The following is a 14,813-nucleotide window of genomic DNA, read 5'->3' as shown; positions in this document are numbered from 1 at the left end:
TGCCAAGTATCCTGAACACACACACACGCACAACGTGTAAGCGTTAACTAAATACTTAAGTCTGATGGTAAGGGTTTTGATTATGAAATGTAAAAATAAAATTAAAAAAAAAAAGATAAACGCTAAATGCTGGGAAAGAATAAGTACTTTTTGTTTCTTATGTAGCCTTCATCACTTTTAATTTGAGCATTAACAGGCTGATCGCAGATGCCTGTTTTGTTTTAATTATTTTAATTCACGACACTACAGAGTTCAAACTGTGTGAAGCTGTCAGATTGTTACTTTTTTTTTAATAAATCTAAATCACAGTAAGTGGAAATGATTTTTGTGCCTGCTGCAGAATTATGTTGTCTTGTGTGATTTGTTTTGTAGGCATAAAAAACCCTGCTTGTTTTTGTTCCTGCTGCTCGTTGTGAGTGTGCTGTAGCAGTAAGCCACAGTTTTCTTTACTCCATCATATAAAACCAAGAGATTTGGTTTTAGAGCCCTTTTGGATGTCTGACCTCGACTGTAGGTGATGCAGTTTTCAAGCAATAAAAACCATTAGAGCTCAGCCACCACTTGTCCTTATTTCTTCTCATTTTACATCATTTTACACACAATGAAACTTCACAACATCATTGTACAATTACAGTTATATAAGTCTTATATTTGAAGTTATATATTTATTTCATTGGTTTTCTGTTGGGAGCAGCATACTCTGGTTTCATTTAAGTGATTTAACTCATGCAAATGTTTTTTGTTTTCTCAAAAATGGGCTTTTTTTTAATAATTGATTATTACTAAACATGGGCATTATTATTTAAAGAAACCATCTGCTTCCCAAGATATTAAAAACTTTTAAATTTGTCTGTAGTTTGTAACTTTTCTTTTACTTCAAATGTTGTTAGGTTTCAGACCTGTGAAGGTAACTGTTTTAATCAGGATTTATATCTTTAAAATGTTCCAGAATCGTTAATTGTCAAAAAATAATTTGACAATATTTTTCTATCTGTGATCCATAATGGTTACTATTTTCTCTGAATTTGAAACTATTCACAGAAAGCATTTTTTTTTTTTTATCATTTTCCTCACTGTTATGTTGTCACTTCTTTCATGCATGTTATTTTGAGGCCATTTTACAAAATAAATTTAAAAAAATCCAGGTTAATGTATAAAAAAACCCAGACATTTAATGACACAATTTAGTTGCTGTTTAAATGTTTATAGAAACAATGGCAGTATTCCAATAGGAGCATTAACAATTATTTTGTGACACAAAATACAAAATGTTTATTAATGTTAATTTCAAACTTTAACAATCAAATGCGATGTTTAAATAACCGCCAACATGACTGTAATCTTTAAAGTAACAGTGTTCTTTGCATGAAGTTATTTAGAAGTATTCTTCAGTTTGGCCCACATTCAGAGGGAGCAGATGCTCACGTCTTACCCGATGAATCAAAAGCTTCATACCGGTATTTGATTCGTCTGACTGCCGATTTGTGATTGGCTGAAAACTCCCATTCATACGAACCGCAGACAATAATTCACCTATAGTAGCACGTTAAAAACAGAGGGGGCGTACTTCAGTCCTTATGACGTGAAACGGGGAGGGGGGGCGCAATATTAGAGCTGAATAGTATACTTTAATGGTTTTCCGGAGTTAATTAATGTAATAAATCTGTTTGTGGAAACCGGTGATTAAAATAATAAATGAACATGTGAAAGTAATTTTTATAAAGCTGCCATTGTAATCAAAAATTAATACTTTTGAATTTATTCTTTTGAGGTTATATTCGTAATTATGCTAAAATTATGAAAATAAAATGACTCAAATTTTTGTAAATATATGAAAATACTCACTTTAAATTTAAAGTGTTATAGCATAATTATTATAATTATTCAGCTTTGTTTTCCAGCTTCATAATTATTAGTGTCATATCAGTGTCATCTGTAAATGCATCTTTGTTTTCAGGAATAATGTTCAGTTCTGGACAGACATGAATTTATCTTTAATTTATATTAAGCCCATACATTAAAACAAAATTGTTAAATAATTTATTCATATACAAAGTGTTTTTTATCTACCTTCCCAGAAGTAATAATACTCTCTTTAATTCCAACAGAAACGATGGCCCACTTTTTTTTTCCTTCTGCAGTTTGTTGAGGTAAAACTTCAGACAAAAAAAAAAAAAAGCTGCTGATGTTAAAACAAGCCTTTAAAAAAACAGTGATTATTTACAGCATTTTGCGTCTTTACATCTGTGTTGAGTATTTTTTTATTTATTTTTTTTTTTTTTGTAAAAGGTGGACAAAGAGGCGACATTTACTCTGCAGGAATAAAAACCAAACAGCAGCAGCGGGGAATAAGCGCGTTTCCACTGGTTCAACATAAATTACTCAGTAAAAAATATATATACAATCTCACGTTTATCGTCTTTAGGCTGCAGCATAAATCATCTCTGCGGCCCGTCCTCCGTTTTATTCGTGTTTTTTTTTTCTTAGGACAGTGATACCCTGGTTAAACTGAGCTTTAGAAGCAGCGCAGGCCCCGTTCACACCTGTCATTTTAACATGCGTCTGTGATCCGGATCAGCGTCGAATACCAACAAATCACTTCTAATCTCAAACTACAGCTGGTTTATATATAAACATCCAAAGCATCTGGCTGGCGTGTTTGAATAAAATTAATAGGCTTTTTTTTATCATCACGCTATATTTAGAAATAGCGTGGTAATTAAAAAATAATAATTAACAACGCGCGCGGACCTTTTAATTGTCACACTGTGGTGAGAGGTGCAGCGGCACCTAATAATAAAATAAGTGTCAGTAAACCAACTCTGATCCGGATTATGTGTCTCCATTTAAACAGTTTACACCTGGCATTTAAAAAAAAAATGTCCAGCACCCCCCTGTCCGAACGTGTCTGTCGTTGAAGTTGCCATGTGTCTCCTGCAGTCCGTTGGGACACGGGGAGTCGAATATCTCCGGTGGGTGGCAGCGGGTTCGGACGCGACCCAAAGCGTCTTTCCGCTGGGCGCCGCTTTTACGCGCCGTATGCGTGCTCCGGTTCGAGAACGCCTGTTCGTTCAATGTCAGGTGGAAAAGGGGCTCAGAAAGAGTGCAGCGGGTCCGTCACCGATCCCATCACAACGTGTCCGAGCTGTTACTGCACGGGCTGACCAGCGCCAGGTTCGCGGCCTTGTGCTTTTTTAGCAGTCTCGTGATTTTCTCGTCGTCTGAATTTGGGTCCAGCGGTTTGTTGTACTCGTCGTCTTCCTCGTTGTCGGAGCTCTCCTTCATCTTCTCCGTCTCAGAGTCGTGTTTTTTCTTGGCAGAGGCCATTTCCGCCGCGTGTCTCTTCCTCCATTTGGTCCTTCTGTTCTGAAACCAAACCTGTGGCCGACAATGGACAGGACGCGCGTAATTACGCACTGATGCGCAACAGGTTTACGCATAATCAAAAGCTAAGTCAGACATAATAATTATATATTACACAAAATAATAATTGTACTTTACAAGCAAAAGAGAGATTTCCAGTATTGCAGAAATAATATTTCCCACATTTTTGCATATATCATTATGTGTTTGTTTGTACCTTGACTTGACTCTCGGTCATTCCCAAGGAATAAGCCAGCCTTGCTCTCTCTGGCCCGGCCAGGTATTTCGTCTGCTCGAAAGTTTTTTCCAGTGCAAAAATTTGCTGTCCTGAAAAAGTGGGTCTGGAGTGTTTCTTCTTCCCATCCTTGTCCACCATGATGTTTGCTTGCGCTGGACACAGAGAAGTCTGGTTATAAAATCTGTTATTAATGTTGAACTAAAGCCGATCTGTTTACACTGAGTGAACCTTGCAGAAAAAGAAAAAAGTGCACTACAATATAATAATTAAGGTGTTTAAAAATGAGCTTATTTCATGGTGTGTAAAAGTTTTAATAATGCACTTTAACTAAATGCTTGTTCAGGTTTCATCTTCCTTCTGCACTTTAAAGTGACTTTATGATGCGGATAAAATTTTATGACATAAGTATGATATTAATAATTATTTTACATTTGCGGTGATGCTGATCATCGGCCTGTAATCAGGCTCAGAAATTTGGAGAATTACCCTCGCTGGGGGACTCACCCGGACAGGGGACCCTGGGGTCTCTCCAGGGGGAGCCCTGCATCACCCCGGGCCAGAAGATCGGCGCCCTCCCGGGCAGCTCCGCCAGAGGTTTGGGGTAGCGCGAGACGGCCGGGCTGAAGTACATCCCCGCCGCGGCGGCGGCTGTGGCCGACGCCAGGCCATTGATCCTGGGGAAGCCGGAGAGCAGCTGGCCGGCCGTGCTGATGGGCCTCCCTAGGATGTCGCTGATTCCGTGCGGAGTGGCTCCGGCCAGCTGGGAGTTGAGGCTGGAGAGCGGCGGCGCCTTGAAGCCCGCGGGGCTCTGCTGCAGCGCGTACGGGAACAGGGAGGTCTTCATCTCGGTCATGTTGTGCAGCGCCGCCAGCGGCGTGCTGCCCAGGACGAAGGCACTCTGCCGGTTAGCCTCCATAGGACCGACCGCTAACATCTGTGAGCATGAACCGGACCGACTCAGAAAGAAGAGGAATGAAGAAGAAGAGCCGCCGCGCTCCCGACGCCTCCAAAAAAAAGTATCCTGCACTTAAAGTTGAGCGAAGAGCAACTTCTTTTCTCCCGGGCCGAGCAGAGTTTCGTCGAACCCGGTTCGGTCGCGTGCTGACTCCCCGCGGACGGTGTGACGGTGTTTTTCCCGGGTTTAATGGGAACCATGAAGGGTTCGCGATCCTTCCATAAAAGGAGCCGCTTCGTGTTGACCGGGACTCGAGCGGGACCCTCTGTTAACAGCGCTGCCACCTGCACGCGCCGTATTCCCATTGGACGAGGCCGAATGAGACTACACCCTGATTGGAGGAGACACACACACTCCGCTGTGGTACACGTGCGTCGTCCCTGGACGGATGCTGCCTTCACTGACTGTCACGGAAAAAATAGCTCCTATTTCGCACAAACAAGACTGGAGAGCTGCAACTAACAACTAACATTATCGTTTAATGCGTAGATTATTATCGCAGTCATTAATATAATATCTTCGAACGTATGATAAAATAAGGATAATGCACAATAGATTTTTTTCTGAGCCCGAATTCACATATTTAAAGTAGCATTGTGTCTCTTGCGTCAAGAAAACTGATAAACAGCAAAAAACAGCAACAAAAAAGTTAAACTTAATACTTTATAAATTAATTTAATAAATAATTTGCTTTTGCAGTTCATCAACTGTACAATTAAGTGATTAATTTTTTTCAACACTATATATTGAACACAGTTGATTAACCTGTTGATATTACTGAATTCAATCGATCGATTGTCCAGAAAATAAAATTTGAATTTTAAAAAGCGCAAAGGCTCATTTTCATTTCATTCATCTTGGAGTTCAAAATGCGATATTCAATTTCCATTTATATAAAGCAGTGTAAAGCTGCTTTATATAAGCACACACATATATATATATATATATATATATATATATATATACATATATATATATATATATATATATATATATATATATATATAAATATGTGTGTGTGTGTGTGTGTGCGTGTGTGTGTGTGTGTGTATCCCGCCTTGCGCTCTATGACTACTGGGATAGGATCTAGCCCCTGCGACCCTTAATTGGACTAAGCGGTTGAAGATGAGTGTGTGTGTGTGTGTGTGTATATATATATATATATATATATATATATATATATATATATATATATATATTTAATAATGACCAAAGGGAACAATTTTTTTATTGGCACATTTTATACACCCGTTTTCTGTCCACAAATCATCATTTCAGCATTGCTATTTATAATGAGCAATATGAACATTGCAAATTAGTGCCACTGCAGATTAAATTAACATAATTTTAATAGACATTTTTGGGGTTTTTTGCACGTTCTACGGGTTTCTCTCCCGGTGGCGCAGACCGATGCACTTGGTTAAGTGGTAGTTCAGGCTTGAGGTGGTTGAGAACAGAGCTCGGAGGAGACCCTGAATGCATCAGGAGCCAGAGTCTATTAAGATCTTATTGCGGTGCTGCTGATAATGACGCCTCTCACACTGCCGAAATCAGCCTTTCCACATCTGACAACAATCACATGACAATCTGTCTGAGATAACACATTTAAATAACAGCATTTATATTCGTTTCTAAATTGATTTAAGCAAATGTTACAGGCTTATTTGGTGGTGATTCTGTTTCTCAAAATCAGATTTTAACGGGTTTATTGCAAAATATGGCCCATAGTGAAGGCTGTGTGTCGATTTTACGACATATTTAAAATTCACATTTTAGGTTTTTCATTGAGGTTTTTTCTTCTTGTAGAACTGAGGTCGCATCAGGAAGGGCATCCACCATAAACCGTAAATCCACGCGCGGATCATAAAAATTGTTCCACGCCAAATTGAATGAGAAGGAGACGGATGATCCGAGAGGCCGAAAGAAATAAAATGAAAATGAAATGAAATGAAAACACAATTGGATGAAATGAAATACATGTTTAATTAATAACTCTATTAGTGGCTTCCCATTGGACCGAACCGGACGTGGCAAAGAGTTTTGGTTCTCTATGAGGTCATGTGAGCCTTTGAGACAAAGTGCGCGATCACGCGCCGAGAAAAGCTCCACACAGCTCCAGTCATCACACTGAGTGCTGTGATATTTTATGGACACGCGAGGAGGCTGTAAGAGTGAAATATGACCACGTTAGTGTTTGAAAGGCTTCAGTAAATGCATCTTACTGCTCATTTACTCACCACAGGAAGAAAAAAAAGGATAGTTTAATAAACCTGGAACACGCTCTATAATTCTGCAAATATTTGTAATACACGAATTGAATGCATTGTGCAAACTCTTTTAAAATACAACTTTAATGTCTTTCTGAAAGGATTTTCAGCAGTGACAAATAATTCAACTGAATTAAATTAAAAACAAATATTTTTGTAAGATCTCGTACGTTTTCGCGAACATATTTTAGAATTATATTAGTTATCTTTTGATTGAGATCAATGGCACAGATTTGCGATTTTCTTCCATTTTTGTCGCGTGTCAGGGAAAATAAGGCATTATTTGATATGGACATTTATTTAGTCAAAATTTACAGTTATTTGAAATACAAAAGGTTGAATTGGTATTCATAAAATACATTGGCACAGTGGTCATTATCACACGAACGAAAGATGGAAAAATAATAAACATTGTAATTACTGGTAAAACGAGTGAACATATATTTTTTTAAAATAGTGTAATTCATCTTGTAGCTTACAGCTTTTAATCCTAAATTCATTCCTGAAATTAATGTAGCCTAGATAAAAGTAACAGCAACAACAACAACGATAATAACAATAATAATTTAATTAAAATGATACTTCTGTATAAACAAAACATTATTATTATTATTATTATTATTATTATTATTATTATTATTATTATTATATTTTTAGTAAATGTTTCTTGTAACATATAAACCTGTTGCTCAGAATCCAAATAAATAAAAATCTGATTTTATTGTTTTAATTTTATTTAAGTGTAGGCCCTTGTTGCAGTATTGAATGAAATTGGGTTAATAAAGATGGTCTTGATTTTTTAATTGTATTTAGTTATTTATTTATTTATTTTTAATTGTAATCTGTACATTCTGACACCATTGTTGTCTCTTTGTCCTTCCAAACAATTTACATTTTAAAACTCTAATCCAAACCTGGCCGTGGTCTTAAAATTTGATAAGATGTGGAATTATCACCAGCTTGTGAAACTATTTTTTTCTCTCGTGCGTCACCTTTGACACCCAGCTATAATTACAGAACGCCAATGATGAATGACTGAGTTCTTTACAGAGTCATTCAGCTGATGAACAGCAAAGCTGAATACTTTGAGCAGGTGCGACCTCTAGTGGTCCAAACAAAAATCACCTTTCATGTTTATGGAGATGTTCTCTGCTTCTGTTATGTTTCCTGCAGTAAGGTCACAGGTGATAGTATATCTACAGGTAACAGACTTTTTTTTTAAAAGATGTCCTCCACCACATTTCTGCTGACTGATGTATGAATGAAAACTGTCTTCATTGATGTTCTCATAGCTAAATACTAAAGCTCTGCATGGGCCGTTCCACAGACGTATCGTATCAGCTGAGACCACTGTTCTCAAGGCATCTATATAACCAAACACAAAATAAATAAATAATCTGTCATGTGTTCAGGTCTTTTAGTGCATTGGTGCCGTGTGTCTTCTCCATCCATCACAGCACAGACCACCTTACGTCCTGCAATCACTCAGGCAAACAAGTGATCGAGGGTGTCTGTGACATACGTCACCGAAATCTAAAACCAGCAACAGTTTGCTTGTTGCAGTGGACAGTGACATTGAAGGTGGCAGAGAATTAAACACTGGACAAACTGCTGGATATTATGGACAATGCCAGTCACCCTCTGCACATCGCCATCAGCAACCAGAGGAGCCTCTTCAGACAGCAACATTTGACAGCAGGTATAAATATTATATTTTACATCATATTTATATATAATTTATGGCCATGTGACAGACTGGTGTCCTGTCCAGGATCCACCCTGCCTCTCACCATATGACTGCTGGGATAGGCTCCAGCCTCCGTGACCCAAAACTGGAGTAAGTGGGTATAGAAAATGGATAGATGGATATAATATTTTACACCTTAACAGTGTAAACCTGAGCACCAAGTTGCTGTTTGCCAAAACAACACTGGCACATCTTCAGCTATGAGCAGCTGACACACTGAATGCAGGTCTGTTTCTCATCAGAATATGAGTTATTCATAAATGATCGACAGCAACTCTATATTGTGCTAAAGTGATGAGGTCACAGTACCTTGACAACAGTTGCTAGGTGGAAAATGAACGTCTTAAGAGAATAGCCTTGTTAGCGTCCTACTTTTCTGAGGAGCCAAAACCACAACATCAAGGGGAAAATCACTACGTCGAAAACTGCAGTTATTTTCCAGGTGACTGGAAATTTGTGAGGTAGCATGAGGCGCTGTGTGACCTGTACGGACAACAGAAGTTACAACACTGTGGAAAGTGTTGGTGTTAAATATTTTTGCCACTGTGGGTGCTGGAGTCCTCTGCTCACATATGCACTGCCCTGAGTTTCTTCATGAAATGTCACAAGCCTGCTTCTGGCTGTGGGATGTCGTATAATTTTTAACCGAGGTCAAAATATGGCCATCGGGTATTGTGAAGGCTTTGCATCCGTCTGTCTGTCCGTCTGTCCATCTGTCCATCTGTCTGTCTGTTTGTGCTCAGGTTTCGAATACTGTCCTATTACTGTCAGGGTCTTCAAATTCACAGGGAACATTCTTGGGACACAGACCTTGGACGAGTTCAAAGATAGCTAACCTTGACCTAAGAGGTCAAAAGGTCACAGTCTGTTTCCTATTGTTATGCACATAGGGCCAAGGGTATTTTAGCATTGCAATATATTCTATGTTACTGATATAGTTCTCCACAGGAAAATCTCCAGTGATAAAATAACACTAGAGAGTGTCAATATGTGTTCCTTCTTTCACTGTTTAACACTTTTGGTAGAGTTAATTTAAGAATGTTTGTGTTAAATCAACACTGCCTTGGCTGGGGTTGGTCACAAACACACACACTGATGGGCCTTCGGATCCCTAAACACAGGCTTGTAGATCAGTGGTTAATTTAACACTGTCAGTGTTAAATCAGCACTGAAAGTCCTAAATTAACACTTACATAGTGTCATTAATGTATAACCCAGTGCAGGAAGCTTTCTGAATAGTGGTGGTGTCAGCAAACGCTCTGTGCACAAACTAAGTTAATACAACCCCAATTCCAATGAAGTTGGGACGTTGTGTGAAAAGTAAATAAAAACAGAATACAATGATTTGCAAATCCTCTTCAACTTATATTCAATTGAATACACCACAAAGACAAGATATGTAATGTTCAAACTGATAAACTTTTTTGTTTTTGTGCAAATATTTGCTCATTTTGAAATGGATGCCTGCAACACATTTCAAAAAGCTGGGACAGGGGCAACACAAGACTTTGAAAGTTGATGAATGCTCAAAGAACATTTGTTTGGAACATTCCACAGGTGAACAGGTTAATTGGAAACAGGTGAGTGTCATGACTGGGTATAAAAGGAGCATCCCCAAAAGGCTCTGCCGTTCACAAGCAAAGATGGGCGAGGATCACCATTTTCAACTGCATGAAAAATAGTCCAACAGTTTAAGAACAACGTTTCTCAATGTTCTTTTAGGGATTTTAGGGATTCCATCATCTACAGTCCATAATATAATCAGAAGATTCAGAGAATTTGGAGAACTTTCTACATGTAAGCGAAAAGGTCGAAAACCAACATTGAATGCCTGTGACCTTCGATCCCTCAGGCGGCACTACATTCTCATACTTGCAATTTGTGTTTACAAGCAATTGAACAGGTTCAATTCAATTCAATTCAATTTTTTTTTATATAGCGCCAAATCACAACAAACAGTTGCCCCAAGGCGCTTTATATTGTAAGGCAAGGCCATACAATAATGATGTAAAACCCCAACGGTCAAAACGACCCCCTGTGAGCAAGCACTTGGCTACAGTGGGAAGGAAAAACTCCCTTTTAACAGGAAGAAACCTCCAGTAGAACCAGGCTCAGGGAGGGGCAGTCTTCTGCTGGGACTGGTTGGGGCTGAGGGAGAGAACCAGGAAAAAGACATGCTGTGGAGGGGAGCAGAGATCGATCACTAATGATTAAATGCAGAGTGGTGCATACAGAGCAAAAAGAGAAAGAAACAGTGCATCATGGGAACCCCCCAGCAGTCTACGTCTATAGCAGCATAACTAAGGGATGGTTCAGGGTCACCTGATCCAGCCCTAACTATAAGCTTTAGCAAAAAGGAAAGTTTTAAGCCTAATCTTAAAAGTAGAGAGGGTGTCTGTCTCCCTGATCTGAATTGGGAGCTGGTTCCACAGGAGAGGAGCCTGAAAGCTGAAGGCTCTGCCTCCCATTCTACTCTTACAAACCCTAGGAACTACAAGTAAGCCTGCAGTCTGAGAGCGAAGCGCTCTATTGGGGTGATATGGTACTACGAGGTCCCTAAGATAAGATGGGACCTGATTATTCAAAACCTTATAAGTAAGAAGAAGAATTTTAAATTCTAGCTAATAGCTAATTGGTGTGTGTCGTCTGGCTTCATGGATAGATAAAGCTGGGTATCATCTGCGTAACAATGAAAATTTAAGCAATACCGTCTAATAATACTGCCTAAGGGAAGCATATATAAAGTGAATAAAATTGGTCCTAGCACAGAACCTTGTGGAACTCCATAATTAACTTTAGTCTGTGAAGAAGATTCCCCATTTACATGAACAAATTGTAATCTATTAGACAAATATGATTCAAACCACCGCAGCGCAGTGCCTTTAATACCTATGGCATGCTCTAATCTCTGTAATAAAATTTTATGGTCAACAGTATCAAAAGCAGCACTGAGGTCTAACAGAACAAGCACAGAGATGAGTCCACTGTCCGAGGCCATAAGAAGATCATTTGTAACCTTCACTAATGCTGTTTCTGTACTATGATGAATTCTAAAACCTGACTGAAACTCTTCAAATAGACCATTCCTCTGCAGATGATCAGTTAGCTGTTTTACAACTACCCTTTCAAGAATTTTTGAGAGAAAAGGAAGGTTGGAGATTGGCCTATAATTAGCTAAGATAGCTGGGTCAAGTGATGGCTTTTTAAGTAATGGTTTAATTACTGCCACCTTAAAAGCCTGTGGTACATAGCCAACTAACAAAGATAGATTGATCATATTTAAGATCGAAGCATTAAATAATGGTAGGGCTTCCTTGAGCAGCCTGGTAGGAATGGGGTCTAATAAACATGTTGATGGTTTGGATGAAGTAACTAATGAAAATAACTCAGACAGAACAATCGGAGAGAAAGAGTCTAACCAAATACCGGCATCACTGAAAGCAGCCAAAGATAACGATACGTCTTTGGGATGGTTATGAGTAATTTTTTCTCTAATAGTTAAAATTTTGTTAGCAAAGAAAGTCATGAACTCATTACTAGTTAAAGTTAATGGAATACTCAGCTCAATAGAGCTCTGACTCTTTGTCAGCCTGGCTACAGTGCTGAAAAGAAACCTGGGGTTGTTCTTATTTTCTTCAATTAGTGATGAGTAGAAAGATGTCCTAGCTTTACGGAGGGCTTTTTTATAGAGCAACAGACTCTTTTTCCAGGCTAAGTGAAGATCTTCTAAATTAGTGAGACGCCATTTCCTCTCCAACTTACGGGTTATCTGCTTTAAGCTACGAGTTTGAGAGTTATACCATGGAGTCAGACACTTCTGATTTAAAGCTCTCTTTTTTAGAGGAGCTACAGCATCCAAAGCTGTCTTCAATGAGGATGTAAAACTATTGACGAGATACTCTATCTCCCTTACAGAGTTTAGGTAGCTACTCTGCACTGTGTTGTTATATGGCATTAGAGAACATAAAGAAGGAATCATATCCTTAAACCTAGTTACAGCGCTTTCTGAAAGACTTCTAGTGTAATGAAACTTATTCCCTACTGCTGGGTAGTCCATCAGAGTAAATGTAAATGTTATTAAAAAATGATCAGACAGAAGGGAGTTTTCAGGGAATACTGTTAAGTCTTCTATTTCCATACCATAAGTCAGAACAAGATCTAAGATATGATTAAAGTGGTGGGTGGACTCATTTACTTTTTGAGCAAAGCCAATAGAGTCTAATAATACATTAAATGCAGTGTTGAGGCTGTCATTCTCAGCATCTGTGTGGATGTTAAAATCGCCCACTATAATTATCTTATCTGAGCTAAGCACTAAGTCAGACAAAAGGTCTGAAAATTCACATAGAAACTCACAGTAACGACCAGGTGGACGATAGATAATAACAAATAAAACTGGTTTTTGGGACTTCCAATTTGGATGGACAAGACTAAGAGACAAGCTTTCAAATGAATTAAAGCTCTGTCTGGGTTTTTGATTAATTAATAAGCTGGAATGGAAGATTGCTGCTAATCCACCGCCCCGGCCCGTGCTACGAGCATTCTGACAGTTAGTGTGACTCGGGGGTGTTGACTCATTTAAACTAACATATTCATCCTGCTGTAACCAGGTTTCTGTTAGGCAGAATAAATCAATATGTTGATCAATTATTATATCATTTACCAACAGGGACTTAGAAGAGAGAGACCTAATGTTTAATAGACCACATTTAACTGTTTTAGTCTGTGGTGCAGTTGAAGGTGCTATATTATTTTTTCTTTTTGAATTTTTATGCTTAAATAGATTTTTGCTGGTTATTGGTAGTCTGGGAGCAGGCACCGTCCCTACAGGGATGGGGTAATGAGGGGATGGCAGGGGGAGAGAAGCTGCAGAGAGGTGTGTAAGACTACAACTCTGCTTCCTGGTCCCAACCCTGGATAGTCACGGTTTGGAGGATTTAAGAAAATTAGCCAGATTTCTAGAAATGAGAGCTGCTCCATCCAAAGTGGGATGGATGCCGTCTCTCCTAACAAGACCAGGTTTTCCCCAGAAGCTTTGCCAATTATCTATGAAGCCCACCTCATTTTTTGGACACCACTCAGACAGCCAGCAATTCAAGGAGAACATGCGGCTAAACATGTCACTCCCGGTCTGATTGGGGAGGGGCCCAGAGAAAACTACAGAGTCCGACATTGTTTTTGCAAAGTTACACACCGATTTAATGTTAATTTTAGTGACCTCCGATTGGCGTAACCGGGTGTCATTACTGCCGACGTGAATTACAATCTTACCAAATTTACGCTTAGCCTTAACCAGCAGTTTCAAATTTCCTTCAATGTCGCCTGCTCTGGCCCCCGGAAGACAATTGACTATGGTTGCTGGTGTCGCTAACTTCACATTTCTCAAAACAGAGTCGCCAATAACCAGAGTTTGATCCTCGGCGGGTGTGTCGTCGAGTGGGGAAAAACGGTTAGAGATGTGAACGGGTTGGCGGTGTACACGGGGCTTCTGTTTAGGGCTACGCTTCCTCCTCACAGTCACCCAGTCAGCCTGCTTTCCCGGCTGCTCGGGATCTGCCAGGGGGGAACTAACGGCGGCTAAGCTACCTTGGTCCGCACCGACTACAGGGGCCTGGCTAGCTGTAGAATTTTCCACGGTGCGGAGCCGAGTCTCCAATTCGCCCAGCCTGGCCTCCAAAGCTACGAATAAGCTACACTTATTACAAGTACCATTACTGCTAAAGGAGGCCGAGGAATAACTAAACATTTCACACCCAGAGCAGAAAAGTGCGGGAGAGACAGGAGAAGCCGCCATGCTAAATCGGCTAAGAGCTAGTAGCTACGCTAAGCTAGCGGATTCCTAAAAACACGCAAAGTGAATAATGTGTAAATAATTTAGAGGTGATTCAGCAGAAGGAGTGCTTTAGTTAAGGCACGTAAAGATTACACTGGGAAACAAATCGTAATCTAGATAACTAGATCAATCTAACTGCGCAGATTAAACAGCTAACAGATACAGAAAAACACCGCTGTGCTCCGGAACAGGAAGTGATACAATACCGCAGTGAGAGCCAACCACCAGTAGAGGCAAGCAAGCAATTTGCCCAATAAAGTGGTCAGTGAGTGTATAATGATGCATTTTATTTATAGGACCTTTCTCAGTACTCAATGATGCCACACAGGAATAAAAACAAATAAAACAACAATAATAAACAAATTAAAATACACTAGTGTGTTGCCCGTGAGGATCCATGGGCTCTGGAT

At 39.4% G+C, this 14,813-nt stretch overlaps 1 protein-coding gene across 1 annotated transcript; it reads right to left on the bottom strand.

Annotated features, from left to right (window-relative positions):
• Nucleotides 1-3,101: 3,101 nt before the first annotated feature.
• Nucleotides 3,102-4,667, bottom strand: nkx6.2 (NK6 homeobox 2). The gene is made up of 3 exons (XM_034185489.1): nt 4,106-4,667; nt 3,581-3,753; nt 3,102-3,378 (listed from the first exon to the last, which is right to left on the bottom strand). The coding sequence occupies exons 1-3, from the start codon at nt 4,533-4,535 to the stop codon at nt 3,130-3,132; spliced, it is 852 nt and encodes a 283-aa protein (XP_034041380.1). The 5' UTR covers nt 4,536-4,667; the 3' UTR covers nt 3,102-3,129.
• Between the last annotated feature and the right edge of the window lie 10,146 nt (nt 4,668-14,813).

Source organism: Thalassophryne amazonica, chromosome 13, assembly GCF_902500255.1.
Source record: "Thalassophryne amazonica chromosome 13, fThaAma1.1, whole genome shotgun sequence".
In the NCBI taxonomy this organism is placed as follows: domain Eukaryota; kingdom Metazoa; phylum Chordata; class Actinopteri; order Batrachoidiformes; family Batrachoididae; genus Thalassophryne; species Thalassophryne amazonica.
Note: the sequence above shows the minus strand (reverse complement) of the source record. Positions and strands in the feature narration are given on the sequence as shown.